This window comes from Emys orbicularis, chromosome 5, assembly GCF_028017835.1.
Source record: "Emys orbicularis isolate rEmyOrb1 chromosome 5, rEmyOrb1.hap1, whole genome shotgun sequence".
Classification (NCBI taxonomy): Eukaryota; Metazoa; Chordata; order Testudines; family Emydidae; genus Emys; species Emys orbicularis.
Genome location: NC_088687.1, coordinates 11,204,114 through 11,231,399, shown reverse-complemented (window position 1 = coordinate 11,231,399; position 27,286 = coordinate 11,204,114). Strand labels below are relative to the sequence as shown.

Below are 27,286 nucleotides of genomic sequence, written 5' to 3'. Positions count from 1 at the left end.
AAGGGAGAACGCGGTATGGAAGGATTTTCATTGAGAGACATGTTTTATCTGCACATCTTCCCTTCTCAGCAACCCCATGGTTTTCCTGGGGTCAGCTAAATTGTCCCTGCTTTCTGGGACTCCAGTCCCTAAAGATTTCCCTAAGGGGTTAGTTTCAGGTAGCTGTTGTGAGAATTTGGTTAAACTAGGCAGTAAAGAAAGGAGAATGACTCAAAATAGAAAAACGGTCCCTGGGGAATTTTCTCTTTCCATTACTGGAGAGGAAAGAGGGACTGGATTCCTCGACTGCAAGTAATCCAGGAGCAGAGAGTGGTTAATCTGTGTGTTCCATTTCAACCGTGCAGACAATAGGCTATTTCAGTTACCTGCAGTTACAAATAATAGTTTAAGTTAACACAGATTTTTCTCTCCTATCAGATCCAGCAGCAGATGAACAGCCTTTCTTTCTGTGTCACCCTTTTCTTGGAAATGGTTTCTATTACTTTCCCATATAATCCTGATTTAGGGTGCAATTACTGTTAAATTTCAGGGGGATGTGGTGGTTGCCAAAGCACTGGGTTACAGAACTCTGAGCTCTAGACTTTGCTTCACTAGTCCTGTTTCTTCCAGCAGTAATTTTGTTTTTAAAGGGAATTCCTCCCCCCAATCCCACTTTCACAACCATGAATGGATATTTACAAGACACACCCTCTGTATCAGTTGCCCTTACCCTTGGTCTAGACCCAGCATGAGTCTGGTTACATGTGCTTGGTAAACAATGAATTAATTCTCGAAGGAATGTTGCTTGTTTGATGTATGCTCCGTCCTTGTAGAGTTATGGGTAGAAGTTGAGGCTTTTTAGGTGATTGTACAGCCTTTACCTAAACAGTGAAAGAAGCCTTAGAAATAGTGAGTCTTTGTAGTGAAAGTAGAGTAAGTGTAATTATAACCTCCCCCCCCCCCCAATTTAAATGAAAATCTTCCAATTGTCATGTCTAAAATGTTCTGCCTTTCCAGGTAGCTCAGCTGCAGGACAGTCTAAATCTTTAAGACCATCTTCAAAGGGTGAATGCAAAATGAACAGCGGAGCTCAGTACACAAGATGCAGAGGGCCATCTGTCTGAACCAGGAGGACTTGAAAATGTCTGTGTGCAGTAACTTTGTGGAGCACATTTGGAAGCCTGGCTCCTGCAAAAATTGTTTCTACCCCAAACGTTCCCACAGGCTGCAGGCATCCCTGGAGCTGGAAGCTAGTAGCTTGCCCTCACGCACCCTGAATGGAATTCGAGCCAAAGCTGAGGATACGCCTCTGGAGGATGAGTGTGTGATTGCCGCACCTTACTCGAAGCCAACGATTGCAGTGAAGCCAACAATGATCAACCCAGATGTTTCTGACGTCTGGGCGGATGTGAATATGAATGCAGAGATCTCGCAGGTAATGATTAATAAGGGGTGTGGTATTGTACGGTGCTGCGCCCGTTATAATATTTGTTTTTGGTGGGGCGCAATAAGGATATTTGCCATGACAAGACTACTGTGCGTCTGCCTCCATTACTTTTTATTTCTGGGGGGGTGTAAGCCAAGATCTTTCTTTCCTGCCTCATCTGCTTTCCGCTGGGTTTTAAACCCCTCGACACCAGAGGTTTGTGTTTCCGATGCAAAATGCTTGGCTTCCTGCGACGCTACTCGTTAAATCTAGTGGGACCTTGTGTAAATTAGATAATACTGACCAAGATCACAAACAATTCTTGAAGAATCATGTATAAATCTGATACTTTAAAATAATGTTAGTCGCTCAGTATCTTGTTACGTTTTTAATTGTTTTTTTTTCCTGGTGAAAATTTTCTGCTTGACAACCTGAGGACTGAAATTCTCTGTTTATATGCTGCATGGGGCAAACAGGGCCTGCTTCCCCTCACAGCCCCGCCGTGTGTCCCTCGTTCCTGATTGGGAGGGACCACCCGTAGTGGTGAGAGGATCTTCATGCCCAGATAGTCCTTGGCCTCTCTGCTGAGACTGAGAGCAAGTTTGCCAAATGTAGCCATTGCTGTGGTGTAGATACCTGCTCACTAGTAACTGAACAACTTATTTCACACAGACCATCAAACCACCATCAGCTGTTAATGGTTCACTGTCAGAGTGGGCTTATAACCTGGCAGCCTAGTGAGTGTTTCTTTGGGTATGTCTACACTACAGGATTAATCCGAATTTATATAATTCGAATTTAGGAAACCGATTTTATAAATTCGAATGTATTCGGCCACACTAGGCACCATTAATTCGGTGGTGTGCGTCCAAGCTACCGTAGTAGCATCGATTTCCAGAGCGTTGCATTGTGGGTAGCCAATAACATCTAATTGCCAATAACATCGAATTGCGGCCACACTAACCTTAATTCGGATTAACAATACCGATTTTGACGCTACTCCTCTCGTCGAGGAGGAGTACAGAAATCGAATTAAAGGGCTCTTTAATTCGAATTAAATGGCTTCGTTGTGTGGACGGGTCAAGCGTTAATTCGAATTAAAGCAGCTAAATCCGAATTAAAGTCGTAGTGTAGACCAGGCCTTTGTTCCATTGTAAATCTCCTGAACCATTCAGTCCCCCTTAATATCTTCCTAAATCCGATGGCTGAAGGGAGAACGGTGTATTAAGCTATGGTTACATCCAGAGATGAGACCAAGCAGCAGAGTTGAGCTCAGCATTTCTCCCAAAATCTGGGGGCGTTCAGCTCTGGAGTTTTGATTCACAGCCTTTCTAGCTATGGCAGATAAATACTTGCTTAGTAGCTTGAATACTGTGTGTTTTATCTTTGCCCGATCCTACCCGCTTCTCTGATATCCTTGAAATCCCTGCCTACGTGCTAACCCCCACTGACTAACCAGTGAGCAGAGGAGGTGTGTCAGTGATACAACTGCATTACAAGGTCTTCCTCTGGGGGCTGATCATTATAGCTGTGTTGAATTCATCCTGCACCAGCCAGCCCTTTCTTTGATACAAAGACTGCTCCCACCCAGGCAGAAAGCCAGAGGATTTCCTGATGTGTGCCCTTCTCCCCACCTACAGTGGGAGCTGCTAATAATAGACTCGGCTATAGGGAACCATTTTAGAGTGAAGTGGAATAAAAGTGCTCCAATGCGTTTTATTCGAGTTTCAGTACTCTACTTTGCTTCTTTTTAGGGCCAAATTCTCATTCAGGTAAACGCAGCTTAAACTTCATTGAAGCCAATGGAGTTACACTGGTTTTCCTCCTGTTAGTGACGGCAGAATTTGGCCGATGGTGGAGCGTCCGTTCCTTATGAGCGGATTCTACCATGTCCAATCCCTAGGAATGCGACAACTTAGCATTTAACAGGCATGGGTTGCACTCTGCATTCCATGGGATTCTCACTTCTCTTCCCTTATTGAACAGAGGACAAGAAGATTTATCACTATCTCATGGGGGAGGGAGGTGGCAAGGAAGAATCCTTGATTCCCTGGTCTTGCTACAGCTGCTCTCCAATGGGAGTAAAGATAAGGTCTTCCCGAATGCGGTGGGCATGCCCCCAGATACGTACAGGAGAACCTCAGAGTTACGAACACTTTGGGAATGGAGGTTGTTTGGAACTCTGAAATGTTCGGAACTCTGAACAAAATGTTATGGTGGTTCTTTTAAAAGTTTACAACTGAACATTGACTTAATACAGCTTTGAAACTTTACTATGCAGAAGTAAAATGCAGTTTTTAACCACCTTAAATGAAACAAACAGAAATAGTTCCCTAACTTTGTGAAATCTTTTTTTAAAACCTTTCCCTTTATTTTTTTAGTAGTTCACATTTAACACAGCACTGTACTGTATTTACTTTTTTGTTTGTTTGTTTCTGCTGCTGCCTGCTTGCATGCTTCTGGGTCCAAATTAGGTATGTGGTTGACCGGTCGGTTTGTAACTCTGGTGTTCGTAACTCTGAGGTTCTACTGTAGCTACTAGTGCCTCTGGCAAGGGCAGGAAGGAACCAGATGGAAGAAGAGATCTTTTGCCAAGTAGGCCCTTTCCTGTTACAGTGGAAATTCTACATATAATGCAGTGTTTTTCCCGTGGGGAACCCTTCATTTTAAGAGGGTTCCAGTCTGTAAGATGTACAGCTGTAAAGCTGGTTTATAAAATGGAAAGGGAAAATAATGCCACATGGAAGATATACTCTTTGTAATCTATGCCTCTTTAATTCTATGTTGATTGCTCTAATAGAATACACACATACAGTACGACAGGTTGAAAATGTTATTCCCTGTCCTGACTAGGAAGGAAAGGGGATACCTTATTCACTAGATTGACATAATTAATAATGCAAGGACTGCAAAGGGTGCAGAAAGTAGGACAAGTGTAGCTTCAGCAGACAAGGTGGCAGTAATCACATGTGTGGTGAGTACACAGGTGCAGAGCAGAACTAACCACACACCTGAGGGGAGTCGGCAACAAAACAGCATTTGCTTTTTTCTTTCTTTTAATGCACATCCTGAACATGTGTTTTTATCGTTGGCCCACGTAGGTCAGCTGGAGAATGGCCTCTGAAAGCCACCTCATTGTGAAGCCAGGAGAAGCACAAAGGACATGCCTCGACCATTTCAGCACCAGTGCTGGGCGAAAGCCCTTCATTCATGATACACCGAATGACTGTGCTCCTCAGTATCTCCAAGGCTGCTCCAGGGGGGGCCTGCCCGGCCTGGAAAGCAGAGGGGAAAAAAATATCCCCTTCAACCGTTTGGTGTTGGAGGGCGAGATGGGTGGATGGGAGGACAGAGCTATGCTTCGTAACAAGGAGAAGTTCGCCTGTCCACAGAGAGGGTTCTGCCACCAACCCTCCATCTTTGCTGACCGAAGCACTGATTCCACCCCGGACTCTACTGGGCGTCCAGCCTTTCGGCAAAGAGAAGGCACAGCAACGCTGTCCTCGGAGAGCAGTGACAACTGCTGTTCTCCAGGCTTTGAGAGCGAGAGCGGGGAGTACTGTTCGATCACAGACTACTGTAGAGAGAGTCCTGTCCCACCAGACGCGCCGTGTCCAGAGAGCCAGGTGGCATGGCGTGACAGTGAAAAGCCAGCCCCGAGGTGCTGGGGGCAGCAGGAGGCTGCGGTGAATCCACGGGCAAAGACGAGGGCAGTCAAGTTTTGTGAAGATGCGTGCAGGCTGTTGAACTTAGACTTGAGGGAACACTGTTTGCAGGACTCTATACAAAATAAGACGCGTTCGGAGCGAAAAACATTAGCACTTCTCTCTGGCACTACCACCCTGTCAGACAGTGTCTTGAGCAGCAGCAGTAGCAGCAGTCCCCTGGCTTTGCCCCAGGAGGACGATTGCTGTCCTCTCCTTGAGCAATCGAGTCTCGTCCGAGACCACCCCGGGGAAAACTCAGGTGACCCTCGAAGCACCGTCCCGGCACCCCACCATGCCCCTCACACACAGCCTGCCCACGGTGAGCCCATTTATGCCGAGAGCACCAAGAGAAAGAAGGCGCAGCTAAATCATTCTGGCGCGCAAACAAAGCGAGAGGGGCCGGCCCGCAGCCCTCTCAAAGAGCAGGCCCATGGCCCGTGGCGAGATGGGGTGCGGTACCTGAGCAGCGAAAGGGAGTACCAGGATTCAGCCACACAGGTAGCAGCAAGGATTACCATTATGGCAGCGCACACAGAGGAGGATAACAGGACAATATTTCTGAGCAGCCCGGACTCAGCTGTTGGAGTCCAATGGCCCTGCGCTAGCCCCACCTCTCATCCAGACTTTGCGATCCCTTCGCCTTCCTTTGGGCACAGAGAGGGCTCTCAAGCCGGCAGTGAGATGGGTTCGGGTGAAAGCAGCCCGAGGTTTCACCAGCAAACGCACAGCAAGGGCATCGTTAATGAGAGTCCCGCTGTTCCCCCAAAGATGTCCACAAGCAGCCCGCCTGACAGCGAGGGGACTCCCATGCCTTCAGTCAAGCCTCCCGGGGCAGAACTCTGTGACAGTAATGGCCACGGTGACCCCAGCAGCCAATTCTCATCAAGGAACTGTACAGATCCTAGTGCCTTAGGGACACTGCCTTCTCTCTGCTCTCATAGTAACAGGGTCTCTGCAGAGGACCCCAACAGGGGTCCTCCAGCCTCGTCCTATGAGAGGAGGCATAAATACTACGGTGCAGGATGGAGCAGGCAGTGCCGGATAGAGGAGGAAGAGGAGGAAGAACAGGGCTTTTTAACCTGCACACAGGCCAGGGAAGTGGAGAATGGAACAGCTTGTCCCCATCCCGTGGAAGACTGCTCTGGGCAGGAAAAAAAGACTGGGATGAGCAAATCAGCATCTTTTGCTTTTGATTTCCCTAAAGACAGCAGTGAAACTGAGGAATTTGCACCTCCACCTCCACCTCCAAAGAAACAGCCCAGGTATAGACCGATGTGTCTGAGTGTGCACGTGCTAATTTACATACTGTAGATAGTCGCAAATTATATGTTCTAAATCAGTGGGTCTCTACCTAGTTACCATTGTGGGCCCTAGACGAGGCCAACGATGGGTTATGTGGGCCGTGTCCAACATTACCTGTAGGGCCCTGTGGCTGTCACATGAGCCGCAGCTGTGAGCTGATTGGGCTGCAAGTTGAGAATCGCTGTTCTAAATGCTCACCGCAGAAGTGTCTGCTGCAGGGATAGATTAGAACAGGGGCGGCCAACCTGAGCCTGAGAAGGAGCCAGAATTTACCAGTGTACATTGCCAAAGAGCCGCAGTAATGTGTCAGCAGCCCTGCCGATCAGCGCCTCCCCCTCTCTCCCCGCACCTCCCAATCAGCTGTTTTGTGGCGTGCAGGAGGCTCGGGGGGGGGGGGGGGGGAGAGGAGCGAGGACACTGCAGGCTCAGGGGAGGGTGCAGGAAGGGGTGGAGTTGGGGGCAGGGCCTGTGGCAGAGCCAGGGGCTGAGCAGTGAGCACCCCCCGGTACATTGGAAAGTTGGCGCCTGTAGCTCCAGCCCCGGAGTCGGTGTCTGTACAAGGAGCCGCATATTAACCTCTGAAGAGCCGCATGTGGCTCCGGAGCCACAGGTTGGCCACCCCTGGATTAGAAGGAAGCTTCCCCCTTTTGTCCTTATTTAAAATCTAAACAGCCCAATAAAAACTGACTTTCAGGAACACCGGGAATTGCTGTGTAGTGGTATAATTGCTTTCTCAGCATACCAGATTGCTTGTAAGCCCTGTGCAAATGCTGTGATTAGTTATGGCAATGAGTCAGGGCTCATATGAAGAAATAACCCCTGTTTTGTTTCTCCTTTGATCATTGTATTCCTATGCCAATCACATAAAGATCCAGGAAATTGAGCATTTCCCACGTCTGACATGGGCAGAGAAGCCCTCTCATGTGCAGGTATACTCGGGTACAAACTGATGAACGTGGTACAAGATCCTAGATGATTTATCTGTCTCTGTTATGAGGGAGCTTATAGCACTGCCTGTCGATAAGGTTGCCCAACTCTTTCCATAATAAGACCCTATGTTCAGTTGCTTGTAACTTTGCCACACTTCAACCATCTGCACTGACATTTTCCATGTTGGGCGTCTGCCTCAGTTGAATTGGTTTAGAAATTTTCAGCTAAAATGGTTCAGACGTTCCCAAGAACAAAGTTAGGGGAAAATACCTTGTTTTGTGAGTGCATTGCAGTCATCTGGTTGAGAAGCTCTAGCACCTCCCTGCTGTGAAACAGGGACTTGAAATTTGGTGGTACAGTATGTGATCACGTAACTAAAGACTGTATCATGATGTATATGCACAAGAAGGGAGAATTAAGATTGCACGAGCCACCTTAATTCTGGCATATTCTAACTTTTGAGTGCTTGACTTTGCGACCTTAAATTTCTTTTTAACATAGGTTTTTGTGTGTGTGTGTGTGTGTGTGTGTGTGTGTGTGTGTGTGTGTGTGTGTGTGTGTGTGTGTGTATATATATATATATATATATATATACACACACACACCTCTACCCCGATATAACGCGACCCGATATAACACGAATTCGGATATAAGGCGGTAAAGCAGTGCTGGGCGGGGGGGGGGGGGGGGTGAGCTGCGCACTCCGGCGGATCAAAGCAAGTTCGATATAACGCGGTTTCACTATAACGCGATAAGATTTTTTGGCTCCCGAGGACAGCGTTATATCGGGGTAGAGGTGTATATATATCTATATCCAAAAAAACGTATATATGGATAGATAATAATATGAGTGAAAACTGTCCACCTGGGAAGGATATAGTTGTGCCAGGCATTAAATAACACTAGACTTCCACTATATAACTGGCACTCTCAAAATGCGTTAAATTCTTTATCTGCAGCTGAGTGTCCCTCAAAATTGAAATCCAGTCAGGAGATCAAGTAATGAGGGGTAGTGACTTTCTCTTTCCAGTCACTGGTTGAATTCAGCCCAGGTCAGTAACGACTGAAGTACTAACACCTGATTGCTGTCTGGTGACCTGGGAAATGCCTTTGGTGGGCTCTGTCCCATCTCAGTGCCTAGGTGACCCCATCTCAAAACCCAGACCCAGACCTGGACATCCCCAGTGAGTGTTAACGGAGAAGCTAAGTATTGCAAGTGCATGGAGGCTGAGCTGCCCTCCCAGGTATATTTATTGGCCGAAGAGAGCGGGGAAGCTTGCAGGCCTGCTGCCTGTGCCCTCCCTGTACTTGTTCTGGGGATAAATGTCCGTGGAGGAGGGCTGTCAGCACTTTGTCAGAGCAACTTGAAACAACTCAGCCCAATGCCAGCTCTCTCAGTACGATTGCACAGACTGAAAGCTCTGCCAGCCAGGTGCTCGGTCCCTGCAGTGCCACGGGCCATGTAAGCACTTCGATCAGTGGATGTGAGTGAGGGTCACCGCCACACCTGAGAATTGGCTTGGGGGTGGTAACGTTTGAGCCGCCTGGCTGCGTGCGAGATGATAGATTCACAGTGTGGCCGGAGTCAGGGGGTGTCCTGCGGCTCGGAGAACAAGCTGTGAGCCAGACTCCGGTTCCCTCGCTCATGTGGGTTTGCGAAGGTTTCTTACAGCGTAACGAAGAGAAGAAATGAGCTTTTTGAAATGGTTTAATAGTGAACAAATGACATTTGTGTGTGTGGCGGGGGGGGAAGGAATGGTGCAAAGAACAAAAAGCTTTAAAACTCATCCCAGGCCGAGGGACAAGAGTGCGTTCCTGGCATGGCAGCTTTTCTGAACCTTACGTGGCCCCCAAGCAAAGCCAAGTTCAAACGCTCTGACTGTGAATTGGGGCACCTCCAGGTTGCAGGCACAGGCAAGAACGGGGCTACAGAGAGAATGAGCGTTCATGCTTTGTTTTGAACATTTCAAGATCTCAGCTGAGACATGTTTAGCTGTGAGCCCATGAATTTCCTTTCAGGGCTGTTCCCGCTCTGTATCTTGCATTGAACTGTGGTTTGTGATTGCGATTTGGTCTTGTTCAGACCTAAGAAGCAGAGACGGTTGTGGTGGCCGGTTGCTGTTGGGAAAGGACAGTTTAGGACCTCCCTGAGTCTCACTTGAGCATGCTGGAATTCATACAGGAAATGGCTCCTATGAGAGAGAAACAGAAGTCCCTAGCAGGGCCGGATGAAGGCAATCTGCGTCCCTCAACACCATCAGTCCCCCTGGCCCTGCCCCTCCATTGTGGCCCCACTGACCATTTGGAGTGGCAAGGTGCTCCCTCCCACGCCCAGAGAGGCAGAAATATGGAGTCCCTTTTCCCAGGCAGAAGCAGCAGCAAGGGTGGTCCTCTTCCTCCTGTGAGCAGCAGGGGTGGTGGCAGGAGGGCCCCTCAGTTCTAACACCCCAGCTACTGGGGTATCTGCTTGGGTGGGGGAGTCAAGCCTGCTGCGTTCTTCCCCTCCTGCTGGGCTGGGGTTGGAGTTAGCAGCCCTCTGGAGGCAGAAGACAGCTCCCTGCTCGTAGAGGTAATGTCTCAGGCTCTCTGAACACTCAGGCAGAGGTTACTGCAGTTGTTACTCTTGAGTCACCTTTAAAGCTTTTCTTCACATCTTTGAGGGCCAGAAAGTACTTAAAAGTATTGCGATTCTGACATTCTTATTGCATGACTCCCATGTCTCGGGTCCTAGACAAGCCTTAAATCAGTCCTAATTACGGGGGTGGTTCTATCCACTTGTACCTGGATGACAGTAGGCATTGGGTATTATGTCTCACTAGCAAATGCCTTGATCCAACCTGCCAAACCTACCTGCTTATCACCCAAAGAGCACAGACTTGCCCAGCTGTCAAACCTCTTGCAGCCACCACAAGAAGCTACCCGATCAGGGGCACAGCTGCACCAGTTGGATAAATTCACAAAGATTGGGGTACTTTTGAGTGCCCTCGTTTTCCTTTTAACCTCTACTTCTTTGAGCATGTTTCATGCACAAGATGCTGTACTCTTCTTTGTGGGTATGCACAGTACGTATTTGTATGTGTGCACTGATGTATGTACGGGGTGGGTGTATATACACCTCTACCCCGATATAATGCGACCCGATATAACACGAATTTGGATATAACGCGGTAAAGCAGCTCTCCAGGGGGGTGGGGCTGCACACTCCGGCGGATCAAAGCAAGTTCGATATAACGCGGTTTCACCTATAATGCAGTAAGATTTTTTGGCTCCCAAGGACAGCGTTATATCGGGGTAGAGGTGTATTATTACTCGTCTTGATCTGTGACAAATACTGCAAGCAATAGTTATACAAACTATTTATTTGCTTAATATATGAAACCTTAATAAATATTATTGATTGAAATGGTCAGAACACAGTCAAAACTTAGTCATGGAAGATGGGAAAATCCGTTTCTTTGGCTTCCATGACCATTGAGACTCGCGTGGAGGTGCGAGGCTAGATTCTTACCTGTGGCTGAGGAACACTCAGTGCAACCTGGGAGGGGAGAGGTGTGTGCAAAAGTGACTTTAAGCCAGCTTTGCGCTCTCCTCATCCTGGGCAGTCTGTGTGCAGATCTGGCCCTAGGCTAGCGTACTTTGGAACTGTCTAAAGGCTGCTCTCAGTTATGCTCGCTGTCAGTGGCACTATAGCAGCCATGCATTGCCTGTGTGCAGGGAGGCACAGAGCATGCCCGCTGTCCACCAGCCACGCCCCCTACGCCAGCCTGAGGGAGGAAGGGTGGCATAGGAGCCATTGTGCCAGCTCTGTGGCACTGAAGGGTCCTTCCACATTGGAGTGATCCTCCCATGGCCTGCTAAAATGGTTTAGGGCCATTTTGTGCTAGCAGAGCTGTATAAAGCAGACTCGGTGTAGGGGAGAATCTGGGCCTTAATATTTCTTGCTCATTTAAATGTCTAGTTATAATAGTAAACAGATCTTTGCTACACACTAGTAACCAAACAGACATTGGCATGGGAGACTAGTGAGCTTTCTCACTCGGTAGTTAGGCTAATAGAAGACAGAGCACATCATAGAACCAAGTGGGGAAACGGCTTTTCTTTGGGGAGTAGATAAGGAGTGCTTGAAAATAGTTGCCCTAAACTGTACCTTGGTGAAAGGAGCTTTGCGCATCTATCCAAGTGTGGGGAAAGTAATGGGGAGCAGTGAGAGATAAATATGAAGGTATAAAAAGCAAGAATGGTCCTTTGAAGATGTCTGACTTTTCAAGGTAAAAGGAATTTCCCATTAACTTCTGTGGCGCCTTCAAGCAGGAGTCACCTTGAGACTCAACAAGTGTAAACCATCTGCCCTGACAGTGCAGGAAAAGAGGGTCACAGTAAGACATTATATATTGAAGTTAAGCCCCACGCACTCTTCCCAGAGTTGAATTTATTCGTTTTTCCTTTTACATCTTGTGCTTTACTGAACACGTGTGGTTTTGTGCGGGAAAACGAAACCTATTTGATTGGCTTTTCTAGTGACACTTAATTACTTATTTTAAAGCAATCTAGAATATATTTTCATATTAATTTCAAAGCGGAGAAACAAAGACCAAACATGTAATGTGTTAAGGTTGTTCACCCTCAGCTATAACAGTTTAAAAAACAAACCAACAACTTATCTGCAGTATTTTCATGGTGCAAATAAGGCTGTGGTCTGAAATGAGAGTTATCTCCAAGGTAGCTGCAAGCACATTTACAGACACGTTTTAAATAATGGGGTTGTGTCCCTTTTTTTGTATTTTTGGATATATACAAAAAGTCCTGGACCTCTTGTGTATGTTTAAGGGGGAGGGGTACTGCTTGTTTTGAAACTAGACTGTTAGATCTTGTCTCTCCTGGAACTCTGTGGAAAACCGAAGAACTAGTTGAATTATGACATCACAAGAAAAGAGATTGAAAGCTGATTAATTGAAAGGGGAAGGGATTTTTAGTCTGTTTCACATTAATTAGCCATTGTAACAGTTTACAAAGCAATGTGGTGGATTCTCCATCGCTTGGAGTCTTTAAATCATCGTTGGATAGCTCTTTCTAAAAGATAGGCTCTGTTTCATTCACAAGTTATTGGGACTGATGCAGGAATCCCTGGGTGAAATTCTCTGCTCTGTGTTATGCACCAGGGTCAGACTAGATGATCATAATGGTCCCTTCTGGCCTTAAAATGTGTGACTCTTTAATCTTTTTTTATAAGCCATTACAAAATCTCTAGGTTAAGGTTATTTTTGGCATTAGTTCTCTAATTGTTTCCAACATAATTAATACATCTTCATCATATATTCTAATAACATGACTCATATTTTGAAAGTGAATGGTGTACGTAATAGACGAGTATGGCTCGACAAATTCTGTTGTTAGTCTGTGCTGTAAAACAGACAAGATAAATGAGATCAGGGCCCACAAAGGCTGCCTGTTTGAGGGTTGTAGCTTTTGACAGAGGCTTTAGTGTCTTACCACGAAAAAAGGAGTGAGAGGTACAAAGTGATGATGGTAGAAACAGAATCACCAGGAAAAAGCTTAAGATGCAGAGAGATCAGATTTGTTTCTAACTGGAAATGATTGCCAAATGGATGATCACGCTAGATCTGGTTTTTATGAATTGGTATACGATTTTACATGAGTGTCTAAGCTAGCTTTCAGAATTCTCATCTATTTCAAACCCCCCATAGGGCCAGCTTCTGCCATTTGGGTTTGTGTGAGTGGATCAAGTGGCTGAAATAAAGTATTATTCTGGCTACAGTACACTTTTCTTTATAATTTCCTTTTTGTTGAATTTTTTTAGGCATACAAAGTCTATTCAAGTCAGAAGGAAGAATGATAGAAATTGACTTTATTTTTAACTTCATATTTCTAGGACATTGTAAATGCATGAACAGTAACCGGGGTCATTAAAGCAGTCTTAAGATATACAGCCTTAACTAATGTACTGCAAATGTGTAATAGTGAGGAAAGCAGAGAACAAAATACATCGACAGAACACGCAGATGCTGACCTGGAAGCACTTCTCATGCACTAGAGAGTGTTGCATGGGGCAAGGTGGCTTCTGAGGCCAGCTCAGCAAAGCATTTAGGACTTCATCCAGCTCTGCTGAAGTCACTGGAAGATTTGCCACGGAGCGCCACAGATGCAGCATCAGGCAGTTAAACGTGCATTTCAGCATGTGGGTAAGTGCTTTGCAGAATGAGCGCCAAAACCAGGAACGCTTCTGACACTGTGGCTGTGTCGTCAGATTCTCTTTGTCGGGACGCTTGCTGACGTGAAGGGCCAAAGGGGAATCCGTGGTGTTCTAGGACAGTGAAATAGCTGATTTGCAGTAGTCTCTGTGGATGTGGTGTCACTAGATAGATGGAGACACTACAGAAATACAAATAAGAATCCATATGTACTGATCATAAAGGTGAACATTAACCCTCAGTCACTTGATGGGGATTTGGGACACTGGAGAATTTTAGTCCCATAAAAATAAGCGCTTGGCAGAGTCGGCCCCTGGGTGCGTGTTTGTGGGTCGAGTTAGAGTGCAAACCAGTGTCTATGGTGTGTTTGCGGGTAGGGGATTGGATGGGGGGAGAAATCCAAGTAGTATCTTGGTTTTTGTTTAAAGGAAAATGATGATTGTTGGCGGGGGCTGGGGTAGTGTCAAACGTAGATCAGAATAAATGGAAACAGGAAACATGCTTACTTTTAAAAATAGTCCCATATTGAAATAGCGATTGAATGACTTTACTTCCGTTCGTGTCTATGGTGGCCAGGCATGTGCAAGAAAGGAAAGCACAACTCAGACAGACACAGGACAGAACTCGCTTCTCAGGCTCAGCATCCCACAACGTTTTCTGTGCGATAGAAAATCATATGTTGATATCTCTGTGTATGATTCTTCACGTGATTATTGCTTGGCATGCTGGACAAAGATGCATCCTTTATTGACTTGGGCTACTAGTCAGCAAAGAAGGGATACATGGGGCCACCCTGTTCTTGTCTCTCAGACCTAGTTTGAATAGCTGCTCTACTTCCGTGCCCTCTGTAGGAGCTGGGTAACGGGGCATGTCCGTGGCTTCCAGAGCAGCGAAATAGCATGGTGTTAACACAAAAATGACACGTCTGATGAGAATACAAATTTCACTTCCCCCTGATTTACACTAACGAGACTATGCATTGCTGACAACTAGGCTGAGCGCTGGGTACTGCTGAATTGGGGCTCAACGTGCTAATGCTACGAATGTAGTCAAGCACAAGCCGTGTTCAGCACCGTGTCAGAAAGGGGTTTCTGCAGACTTGTAATTCTCTGTTTTAAAGCTTGTTTTCAAATGTTCGTTCCTGTGCAAGTGGAGGGAGTTTGTTCATATACCCTTGTCCTGGCTGCCCCAGGACAACGATAACCTCCTGCTTTTCCACCGTGCTGGAAACCAGGGGCACCCCATAACATACGATTCCTGGAGAGTGAACGGGAGGAGAGCAGGACCCATCTGCAAAGATGGTGCCCACACAAGTGTGCACTCTGTGCCCCTCCACAAACACAGCCTGAAAATCCTTATAGCTGCTCCAAGCCATCAAGATTTGTAATGATTTGACCAGGTTTCTGGAACGTGCTGAATGTGATTGGTCCCTGTATACGCTTGTAGCTAGGATCATTGTCGTTTGTGGTATGGACTAAGCATCAAAGGTGCTAAGATATAATTAATAATAGAACTCAGTAAAAAATGAATTGTTAAAGTTGATGGTGTTCCTTTGAAATCAAACCCCAGATATGAGGCAGCTTGTTTGAATTTGAATGCTGGCCATGTGTTTTAACAGTATAGCTCCATTATTGTTATTCCTAGTTACAATAGGCTAGGTTAAGTTTAGATAACCAATGAGACCTCTGAATTGTATGGTGTTTTCTTGCCAGTTTAACTCAGTTTTAATGTTGCTGTCAGGTTTGTGCTTGAGTTTTATTTTGTAATAGTCAAATTGGAGATGTTTCCTAAAATGTTGTTGCAACTTATATTGACGCTGAGGCTTTGTCTACACTGCCAAGTTCTCGACAAAACTTTTGTCTTTCACGAATGCTTAAAAAAGCTCCCCCCTCCCCACGAAAGACACAAGTTTTGCCGCAGCAAGTGGCAGTGTGAACACGGCTTTGTCGGCAGGAGTGCTTTCCTGCCGACAAACTGAACGCCGCTCGCGGGGGTGGAAGTATTTTGTCGGCAAAAGTGCCGACAAAGAGCGTTTACACATGCCGACTTTTAGCGACAAGGCTGGGTCGACACAGCCCTGTGGCTAAAAGCTGTGTGGCGTAGACAAGCCCTCAGATTAAGTAGCGGTCATGAAAAGTGTATTCACCAGTAACAGTGTCTGCATCTAACTTGAATTCAGTTGTCTGCAAATGGAAAAATAAAATCATTCCCTGGCTTCATAGATTACATATGTATAGCTCTTACGATTCTGAACTGTCAAGCAGTTATATTAAGCGTATGAATCAATAGCACTATACAATGTAACCATCCAGCCCCTTCTTCCCAGCTTGGAGGCTTTGTATTATGCTGAATAGATGGGCCTTTGCAGTTCAGTTCTGCATTACACAGCAGAGTGCTGCAGACAGCACTAAAAAATAGCCTGTCAGGGATGGCGGACAATTATTTCTTATGTACAGCACCTAAAGCTATGACCCTTTTAAAAACCGAGCCCCAGTGTCACAATGCAGTCTGTCGGAAGAAAGGAACAGCAGCAGAACGGTATGGCCCTGTTTAGGCAAAATGAACAAACCAGAAGGGAGCGCTGCACTCCGTTATGGAGAGCTAACTGTCTTTCCAGAGTGGAGGTAGCGATTAGGTTTCTGTTTAAACCACTCTTTGGATTCCTCTTTTGATTTCAGTCTGGGATTTCATGTGCGTGTTTCTGCCAGAGGATTATGTTTTAAATCTGTGATTTATCAGACAGGTCATTTGGGAAAGATGACTTCTTTGTAAATGAAGGCTATGCCTTTTTTTCTTTTTCTTCAAGTTTCCCATCCTTTTTTTGCCATTTAAAAAGTAGTGTGGCTTGAAATTGCTAATTGTTGGCCTCATTGGGGAGTGGTGGTTTTTGCATCCTTTGGAAAGCAGACGGATTTAATTTTTGCAATATTTCTAGGTTTTGCAAGTGTCTTAGATCTTCATGCTCCATACACTTGGTGCGCCTCGTATCTTCTTCCACACTACAGTAAATCCCTTCCAAACGGAAGGAAAGTGCAGTGCAAGTTCTGTGTGTATTTATGCAGAAGGAGAGAATTTAGGACTGAACTATAAATACTTTAAAACTTGCATATTCCATTCCTGAGAGTTGCGATCCGCTCCTTTTGTCTCCAAGGGTACGTCTACACAGCTGCAGGGGGGTGTGCTTCCCAGCGCGGGTCGAACAAGATGTAGTAGCTCAGCTCGAGCTAGTGGGCTTAAAATAGCAGTGTTGCTGTGGTCTTGCTGTCTGACGCACACTCACCCAACCCCCTTGGTAGCCTGAGCCATCACCCATGCCACAGTGGCCACACTGCGATTTTTAGCATGCTAGCTCGTGTAGCGCTAGTGCATGTCTGTCTACCTGCTCTGGGGAGCAGGCCCCCAGCTGCATACCCCAGAACTGCAGACAGCCCTGTATTCGAGTGTGCTCGTGTCTCTTGACCTTTGCACAGTGCCTGCATTCTGGGCTACATGTGTGAAACTGCAATATTAGTAGAAAATAGATTGCAATATTCTTTGTCTTATCTATTGTGGGTTGATGGATTTTTAGTGGGTTGCACACCTTGACCGAAACGGAAAGCAGCAGCTGCAGCAGCTAAGGGGGTGGAGGTTAATAAGTATGAATGTTTCAAGGTGGACAAACATTCACCAGCACAATGCTTCCTTTCATGTAATGATTGCACCACGGCTGTGCTGGTCTGCACTGGAGTAATAGTGCTGGCTAATTTATTCGGGTTGCTTCTTCCCTTTTGTCGTGTACAGCTCATTTCCCCCCCTTTTTCAAGAGAATGCCTTGCACAAATATCTACCAGTTTTGTCCTGGGATTTTGTTTGTTTTTCTTTCTTTCCATTTCTTACTGTGTTATTTATCAACATTGTCTTGATCACTCTAGGTCCAATCTTTAAAGCAGCTCTTTAAGAAAAAGTCCTGCAAAATCCCCTTTGGGGTAAAGTAAATGTCCACAAGTTGAAGAAACAGAGACCAAAAAGGATTTGTCTCTTAGTATAATGAAATGTGTCCTTCTATCATGTTAACATTGCAGGCCACTAACTGAGGCCTTCTCTATATTCAAAGCTGCACCTGTTTCAGTAAAGGTGGGTTCTGAAACCAGATTAAATAAACCAGTGCAAAACCCTTAGGGAATGCCTGTGCTGCAGCTGGGAAGTGTGATTCCCAGAGCCGGAAGACAGACTTGTGCTAGCTCAGCTCGAGCTAGTGTGCTAAAAATAGCAGTGTGGACGTGGCAGCTTAGGCGAGCCCCCAAGCTCAGACCAGGGGCTTGGACTTAAGCAGCTCGCCTTACCCACCATTGGAGCCGCAACATCCACACGTGCTTCCCTAGATACACAAAGTAAGGAACCCAGGCAGACCCATTGTATCTGGCTGTGGCACTCTTACAGAAGGACTATTGGGACTCAGAGAAACCATCCTCAAACCACTGACCACCCAAAGGGCCAGCTTCCTCCAGGGCATAACCGACTTCCTCCACAACATTAACAGCCTCCCTCAGAACACCGTCCTTGCCATCATGGATGTCACTTCTCTATACACCAACAGCCCTCACAGTGACAGCATAGCTGCCTGACTCTAATATTTACAGGACAATGGACAGCCCTCTGAGATCCACCCCAAACACATCGCCAGATTCATCCATTTCATCTTCACCCACAACAATTTTACATTCAACAACAAACACTTTGTCCAAACCGTGAGAACAGCTGTGGGTGCTAGGACGGCTCCCCAGTATGCCAACCTCTTCATGGGCTGCCTTGAAGAAGAATGTCTGGACAGACGCACCACAAACTGATGATATTTTCATCCTCTGGACGGATGACTTAAACTCCCTCATAGATTTCCACCACAGCTTCAGCAAACACCAACCGTCCATTAAACTCTCTGTGGAGCATTCCCACGCTAGCATCAACTTCCTAGACACCACGATCAGCTTCAACAATGGAACCCTACAGACAACTATACATAAGAAACCCATGGATCACCACACCTACCTTCACAGATCCAATAACCACCTCAAACACACCAAGAAATCTGTTACCTACAGCCAGGCACTCAGATACCACAGAACCTGCTCCAAGGAGAGAGTCCAGGATACACACCTTAACACACTCAAAACCGCTTTTACCAAACAAGGACATTCCACCGGGGAAGTAAATCGCATCATGGAATGGGCCTCTCAAATGCCCCGAAAGAACCTGCTTCAATACAGAAATAAAACCTCATCCGACCACACACCCCTAATTGTCACCTAGCACCCCACACTGGAACGCATACAGGGTATCACAAACAGCTATAACCCACATTCGATGGGGACCCCATCCTGAAAGAAATCTTTCCTGAACCCCCTTTTCTGGCCTTCAAACAACCCTCCAACCTCTCCAAGCTCATCATCAGAAGCAGGCTCCTCACCCACGGGTGCTGAGAGCCATCGACCCAAACTGTAAACCCTGTATATTATAGAAATCACTTCAAGCCGAGGGGTGCAGCAGCTCCCCAGCACCTGTACTGCCACAGACCAGTACTCATCAACTCAGAGCGGCACCAGACCCGGCCAGAACCAGATGAAAAACCTGCAGACATAGCGCCACTGCTACAATGATCAACACCACACAATCTGTTCTTAGGATTCAGGGTCTGGAAAACCTGCCTTACAGTGTGTTTAAGGTTGTGATTGGGTCACCTCTTAATCTGTAAGCACCTGTACCTGGTTATAGAGGGCTCTGCAATCTAGCAGGCAAAGGTATAACGAGATTCAGTGGCTGGAAGTTGAAACTTGAAAATGTCCACCTTATTTCCAGTTTGAATTTGTCTAGAGTGAAGGTAATTAGCCATTGGAGCAGTTTGCCTGGGGAAATGGTGTTCTCCATCCCTGGGAGTCTAAATGAAGATGGATATCTTTGTCAAAGTTCGGCTCCTGGGCTTAGTCGTTGAGGGTGAGACCCACAAAGGGAGCTGAGGCCTGTGTTGCAGCGCACAACTTTTAGGCACCCTGCCATGGGATGGAATCCAGAAGCCCAAGTTGGGGGGCCAGGCTCCTGGCACAGTGCACAGGGAGAGTTTGGCACCTGATAATGGGATCCCCAAAAGCCAGCAAGCTGAGCGGGGAGCTGCCTAAACCAGGCAATGGGAGATACCAAGGAGAGGGGTGTGGCCCTAAGTCTAGGTGAGAGGCAGGCGCACGTCTCTGCCTGGGATTCGCAGCAATGAACCCGTAGTCCTGATATTAGGCACCACACCTAAGCCCTTTCTTGCAATAAAAAGAAAAAATATGAAGAGGAGGCGCCCGTGGTTGGAGCACTCAGTCAGGATGTGGGAGACGGGGGTACAATTCCCGCCTCTGCCTGATGTGGGGCAGGGTTTTGATTCCTCATTGCCTAGCTCTCAGGAGAGTGCCCTGACACTGGGTTATGGCTCTCTCCATCTATCCCGTCGAAACTGTTCTACTACATATAAAGAAATAGCCTTTGGAACAGGTACTTGAACGTGGGTCTCTCACCTCCCCGGCGAGTGCCGTAATCAGTGGGCGACAGCCATGCTCTCCCTTCTAGTGGCTCGGTGAATCGTTATTTATACGCAGTGGAACGATTTCAAGGAGAGAGATTGAAAGACACCCGCCCCGGAATACCTCATCCGGGTTAGGGCACTCCTGAGAGGTGGGAGATGTGGCAGGGGGGGAATTGCTCAACCCGGGGGCTAAAAGTTATAAACGAGGGACGAGGGGGAGACTCCTCCATTTTGTACGAGGCCTGAACTGCTGGGTGGCCTCAGCGCACTCCTGCTGGAGCAGCCCCACAGGTAAGATAGATGGGGGGGGGACCTTGTTTGAGGATCCCGCTGGGGCTTAGGGTGAGATAGGTGCATGGGTATCAGGACCAAGACAGTTGTGCACACGCCCAGTGGCAGATTTGTTGGGTACCGCAGGAACTTTATTGGCAGAAACGTAAGCACCTACAGGATTAGGCAGCAGCTGAGCTGGGATTTTGAGGACCTAAGTTTTGGATTTAGGTGCTGAAAGTATCAGTTACGCACCTAAATCACTTTGTAAATCCGATGTAGCCCTGAGTGACGTTCTGTCGGCTGTGCTATGGTGAGACACACTAGATGGTCGTAATTGTTCCTTCTGTGGATACTAACTATTGTCAACATCATTTTCCTTCCATGGGAATAGCATCCAGGGAACAGCAACAGACACCCTTGTGGTTGTGTGTGTGTCATGAACATATCCTAAAAGAACAGGGAGTTATTCAGACCAGTTCAACTGGGCAAAACTTCAATGGAAATTGTACCTGAGTGAAGGGATTTGGCCCTATGTTTTTCTGCAATAGTCTGTATAAGCCTTCATTATTTCACTCTGACCCTACTGGCCTGGTGAGCTGTTCTTCAAACCCTGGTTACAGAAGAGGGGGATGTGGAGCAGAGACATCTAGACCATATTGGAGATAATTTGCTGCCCTAGCAGTCACATCTGAGACTGAGAGTTGCATGCCATGTAGGAAGCAGCAATTTCTATTTCAGTTTTGTGCCTACTCAGGAAGTGCATTTTACATAGGTCACTGAGGTACCGAGAGGAAATAGAAAGCTCTCTGTACATCTGACTTCACCGCAGTGCTGGGTTGGGCGAATGCAACTGCCTTTGCATCAGGACCACTCCGTTCCAAAATGGTGGCTCAGAACACTCTGTGGTGTCCCTGTAGTATGCTGAAGGAATAGGTGTGGCTGTATGCAAGGACATTGGACCCTGCTGAACAAAGTTTGATCTCATATTCTGTACCGGGATGGTAAGATACCTATGCATATTTTGGTTTTGCTGACTGAAAAAAATCTAAGGAAGGATTTTAAATAGCTTTGTTTTCTAATTTGTTTTTAAAAGCATGATTGTGTTACAATAAGACATTTATTTATCTTCTATACAAATTAAGAAATTCAGTCTAATTTTACACTTTAAATTTTTTTTCCTTTGGAGCTTTTCCAAAATATCACTTAGACTTCCAAACAGGTTGAGTCACGGGTATGCATGAGTGAATGAGTATCATGCTGTTGACAGAAACGCCCAGCTAAGTTTTGCTAGGTATGGGGAGGGGGTATTTTACAGTGACTGTAAAAATACACTTATTGTGTGTGGATATTTTTACATGTTTTATTGTAAATTAACTTAAATTTGTAAGTGTAATTATTAATTGTGAATTATAAGGTACCCCTGAAGTTTCCTAAATTGTCTAGAGGAAGCCTACTGCAATGACAAACTGTATGTGCCAAATTCATCCTGGACATATAGTCGTTGTCTTCAGAGGAATTATGCCCAGGGTGAACTCAGCTCTTAACTTCCCATTAATATTTTTAGATCAAGCATGCTCCTACAAAAGGAGAAGTCTGACAACGGTTTCTTCCTGTCCTTTTCTTTAATTTTCCGGTCAGCATAGCTAGAAGAAGACTGTAGTAAGCATTCCCTCTCTCCCTCTCCTTCTCTAAAAAGCATGAAAAAATTAGACAGCTTACAGCATTTCTTGTGCTCAGAGTTTTTCTAAAGAAAAAGTAACCATATAAAAAACAGTCCCTGCATTCCCTCAGAGTGCCTCATTGGTACAATGCAGAAGAGAAATTCTATGGAACTAGGCTGTTTCAGGGTGGTAGGAAAACATCTGTCTTTTGTGGGTTTCTTAATAGCTATTCGGCTTTCTGAGTAGGAAAGGTAGACTATTTAGGGGGTTTTAACTAGTCAGACAGCAGGCACCATGGAAATCAGTTCTCCTTTTGTAAATGACTTGTTATCCAATTTTGATTTTAAGAAATATTCTATTGAATTTTATCAAACAATTACATTTTAACTTCATTTGACAATTACTTACAAATAATCTAACCTTCACCAGTCTGTGTGGATACAGTCAGAAAGTATGAACTGTAACAGAGCCGGATGCATTTGCACCATTGTAAAATGAGCAACTTTCAAGTCTGTTCTATTATTTGCCAGGGGAAAAAATGTAGAAAAGGCATGGGTGTTGCTTATCTTAAACAAAAGTTAATAGATAATAGTTTGTGCCTTACTACAAATTATTCATCTAAACTATAACTTTGGTATACTGTAAACAGCGCTTTTATGTTTCTAGATAAAAATGTGTCTAGAAAATAATGGAACTTGCTTTAAAATACTTTTTTTAAGTCTTCATCTTTTTCATGCTTTCATTTTCTGTGCAGTATTTCCTTTGTCTCAAAACAGGTGAGAAGACTCCACTTCCTGCTAAGTAGTATCAGTACCATGGCTGCTTTCAGTGCCAGACCCAAGAGCCAGTCGCAGTTATGGAAATATGGAATCAGTAACAGACAGTGTTTTAGCTCAGTGTCTGTTTCCCCATTTGTAGAATGGGGTTAACGATAGTCACCTCCTTTGTAAAGTGCTTTGAGATCTCCTGATTAAAAGCACTAGATATTATTATTTCTTGACTTGCACATCAAAAACATTGTGAAAGGCAAGTGCCAGGTTTAAGGTCCAGACTCGTGCCATCTGCTCTGTCCATCCAGTACTTGAACTCTGAGTGTGGACTGACACTGACCTTAGAGACACTGCCAGGGCTTAGTCAGCTGTGATGCAATGTGGTCGTGGAGCCCAGACTTGGTTTTAGCTGGTGGAAGGAAAAGCAGACTAGAGCGAGGGTGGTGTTAGTTGTCCGGTGCGTTGGTTTCTGTGTGCTGGACCACAGTGTGTGTTGGAGTTGGCTCATGTCTGTGTTGACTCCTTGCACTGACCTGCTGGCACAGTGCGTTTCTTGGGCCAGAGCTGGGAAGCTGGAAGCTTTCCCTGTAGCGCTATGTTGACAATGAAAGGTTTGCCATGTCAGAGTGTTGACACTGAAAGGCTTTTTGACACCAGCTTCCAGGACTGGGATAGAGATTTTACTGACAGCGAGTGGGTTTTGATACAACTCATTTTTATTTTATTTTTTTAAACAAACTCCCCTATGCCTTGATGTGTGTGCAGCTACCCGTGGGCTCAGGTCTGAGCCTGTAAATCTTTCCATTTTGCTGTGCAAAGCATGACATTCCGGGGTGCAATCCAGAGCAGTGAGGTGTTGTCACCAACCACACACTGGCTTCCAGCAGCCTTTGGTGACTGCTTACAGGGAGACCCCGACACATTCCCAGTCCTGGATTTTCTGCCCAAATCGTGTATTCTGCACTGTCCAGCCCCCTCCTGGATAATCCAGATATATTGGGTCCCTTGCCCCTCTGCGGGGATCAGTATAGGACAGCCTGCTACCTTAAATGGAATTACCCAAATAATTCACGACACTAGGTTCATTTTAATTAAAGAATAAAACAAGTTTATTTAACTACAAGGAGACAGGTTTTAAGTGAGTACAAGTATAAGGCATTACAATCAGAAATGGTTACAAGAGAAATCAAGAGAAGACACTTTCTAATCTTAAACTAGACTTGGTTCAAGGTGGAATTCTTGCAAATTCCCAGTAACATTGCTGACAAAGTTTGAGGTCAAGATCCCCTCCCAATGTCCAACAGCTGTTTCGTTTGTTTTCTTAGGTGAAAAGGGGAGAGATGGATCGGGAGAGAGAACTTGGGGTGGTTTTGCCCCTCACTTTTATAGTCCAGTCACCCTTTGAAATGCTTTTTCCTGAGGGTTACCCCTAGATAAAGTTCATTCCCGCTGTGAGGTTGGAGTCAAGGAGTTTGGTGGTGAAAGAGGTTTCATGCTGCTGTTTGCTAAAATGTAGATTTGCCTTGTTTCCCCCTTGCTGGCTCAAGGACCTTGTTTATTACATATATGTAAATGGAGGTAAACACACATTCCTTTGTTTAAGACCTTCTTGACCAGTTCCGCCTAATCAGGGCTGCATGGATTTGAACATGTGCTACCAACAACCATTCAGGGGGAATTCATAACTTTACATAGAATGTTGCTAGTTTTCAAATGATAGCTCACAAGACCTATTTTGCACAAAGTTTATTACAATAGTGTGTAGGGTGTGAATACAGGGGTTGCATTCCGTCACACCAGGGCAATAACAAAATTAGTTTTTTTCCAATGTGCACAAGGGCCCATGTTAGCCAGGTGTACTCACTGGGTCCAGGGCCTTCCGCACATGGGCCTTGTGCCTGCAGGCCAGCTCTGACCTCCTCCCCGGCAGTGTGGTCATGCTGGAGAGATCCTCCCCAAAGAGAGATCCCCACCGCAGGGGAAGCGTGTCCGTTCTATATTGGGGAGCTAATACATGTGGAATGTGCGTGTGTAGGTGCCCAAGTATGGCTTCTACAGTAATGAACAGGACAACCCTGCCTCCCCGGTTTTACTGCAGGAACAAGAGGTCAGACCAAACCGGGCTGATGTTTGTCTGCGAACAGTGCAGCGATGCGTCTTCCCCAGACAAGCAATGATTCCGTTTGTTGTTTAACTTTCTAGGCACGCTTTGAAAATGAACAAGAGTAGCTCTGAGCTGGAGAAGGTTAGCAATGGCTCCGCAGAGAGCCTCGGCCCACCTTTCCGAGGGATCCACGTCAGCTTCGTGGCTGGCTCCACAGACAGCCTCAACTCTGACACAAGGACTGCCAGTGATGGAGGTAATTAAACCTTGCTCCGGTGTGGGTGTGGGGGGGGCTCATGGAGGGGGCTCTCCACAGCTCGAAAGCTGAAATCCCTTGTTCGTGCAGTGTCTAGACCATAGAACAAGTACGACATCGGCAGCACAAGCTTCCCCTACACTGCTGTCTGTCTGTATAGCTCAGCCCTGACCTGGAGGAACCAGCTTTAGAGAGTTCAGCTTCCATACCTATGTGGGACCCAATGCTGCTTCTACTGTAGTCCGTGGCAATGCTTCCCTTGATGTCAGTGCGAGCAGGATCTGGCCTGTGCCCTCTCTGCTGAGCCTGCTGGCAAGGGTGACCAAGCTGCTTGCGATGGTCTGGGAGGAAGGCCACCTGCTGTCTTCACAGTCCCGGCCCGCCAGGCAGCCATGACGCTCTGGCACAGCAGACTAGTGCTGGGTTTGCAGCTGGTGATCTCAGGTGAAAGATGATGTGTCCCGTTACCAGCCTCTGCGCTGTCCAATTCTCCTAACTCTCTTACTGATTCTCTCTAGACAACTTGGGCAGAGTCAGAGCGGCACCAGTTTTTATAATCTGTTTGACCAATGCCAAAATCATTCTTGCTGCTGTTTTTCTTAGATTCGAGACCAGCCAATCCCACACCTCCTCCCAAAGGTACAGAGGGTCGTTAATCTTTGACATGTGATTTCCTCAGTGGGTTGCCGGGGTAACAGAGTACCTCCTGTAGCTCTACTAAAGGAGACCAAATGTACGGAGAGGGAAAGGGGTTAGCATGACATGGAGCGCACAAGTATTTCTTGAGGGGGGGGGGAAATGCCCTCTTTCATTAGTTTGGATTTTCTTTGAAAAGTAGATATTCTACCAAGTCATTTTTTCCCTAAGTATATTTAACTTAGACATGTACTGACACATTACACAGTCCAGCAACTATTTCCTTTCCAAATCGCCATCTTCATATAATGGAAGTTCTGCCTCTCCAGAAGCAACAATTTCATAGCAATAAAATTCAGACCTAGTTGTCTGGAAATGACATTTTTCCAGTCCTAGCTCAGGATTTAAGAGGGAGAGTGTGCCAGGAAATTGTAAAAGAAAAAAAATCGTCTTGCATGTCAGACTTGTGCTTCCCCGACCTATAGTTGTCAGATGTGAACAGAAGGGGGAAGAGGTTTCCTTGTTCGCTCCAGTGACACAAGGAATCTTAATTTTCTTAAGAAATTTAAAATAAATGTTTGATTTTTTTTTTTTTTTTTTTGCTAATATAAATGAGGAGCAGGGCTCATTGGCCAGAGCAGGAATAATCAACATCCAGTTGATTTCCAGGCACGCTTGACCAAAAATTCAGTGGCAAGAGCCATGCATTCTGCAGTGGTCCGGTGCAATCAATCGGAGGCTCTGCCCCAGCTTCAGATAAATTAAAAGAATGAGGTATTTATTAAAGAACATTTTGAAGTGTACAATCCAGTCAGTGTAGTATACTCTGTGCCATTTACCGGATACAGGAATTCCTCGCTCAACGTTGTAGTTCTGTTCCTGAAAAATGCGACTTTAAGCGAAACGATGTTAAGCGAATCCAATTTCCCCATAAGAATTAATGTAAATGGGGGGTTAGGTTCCAGGGAAATTTTTTTCACCAGACAAAAGACTATCTATCCATCTATCTATACACACACACAGTATAAGTTTTAAACAATTTAATACTGTACACAGCGATGATGATTGTGAAGCTTGGTTGAGGTGGAGGAGTCAGAGGGTGGGATATTTCCCAGGGAATGCCTTACTGCTAAATGATGAACTAGAACAGCTGAGCCCTCAAGGGTTAACACATTGTAGCCTCGCACTCTACAAGGCAGCAGGAATGGAGGGAAGGGAGACAGCAGGGCAGACAGAGACACACACCCTGTGTGAGAGAGAGAGATGCGCATTTCCCCTTTACGCTGATCCCACTCTGAGTACATTGCCTTTTTAAGTAGATCAGCAAGTTGAGACAGCTCCTGTTGCCAGCAAGCTCCCTCCGTCCTGAGCCCTGTTGTGGTTTCCCCTCCACGCCCCGCTCTATGGGAATGGGGTAAGTGAGGAGCAGGGGGGAGAGGGACCACCCTGACATTAGCCCCCCTCTTCCTTCCCTCCCCCCAGCACAGCAAGCAGG

General features: G+C 46.1%; 1 protein-coding gene across 1 annotated transcript in view; it reads left to right on the top strand.

The window, feature by feature from the left end:
* The first annotated feature begins 1,048 nt into the window (after window positions 1–1,048).
* The window catches only part of PRAG1 (PEAK1 related, kinase-activating pseudokinase 1), a 43,397-nt gene continuing 17,159 nt past the window's right edge, over window positions 1,049–27,286 (top strand). Inside the window, exons 1-4 of the mRNA XM_065405626.1 lie at window positions 1,049–1,414; window positions 4,507–5,047; window positions 5,351–6,374; window positions 24,998–25,155. Coding sequence (XP_065261698.1) covers window positions 1,049–1,414; window positions 4,507–5,047; window positions 5,351–6,374; window positions 24,998–25,155 — 2,089 coding nt within the window. The remainder of the gene's footprint in view (window positions 1,415–4,506; window positions 5,048–5,350; window positions 6,375–24,997; window positions 25,156–27,286) is intronic.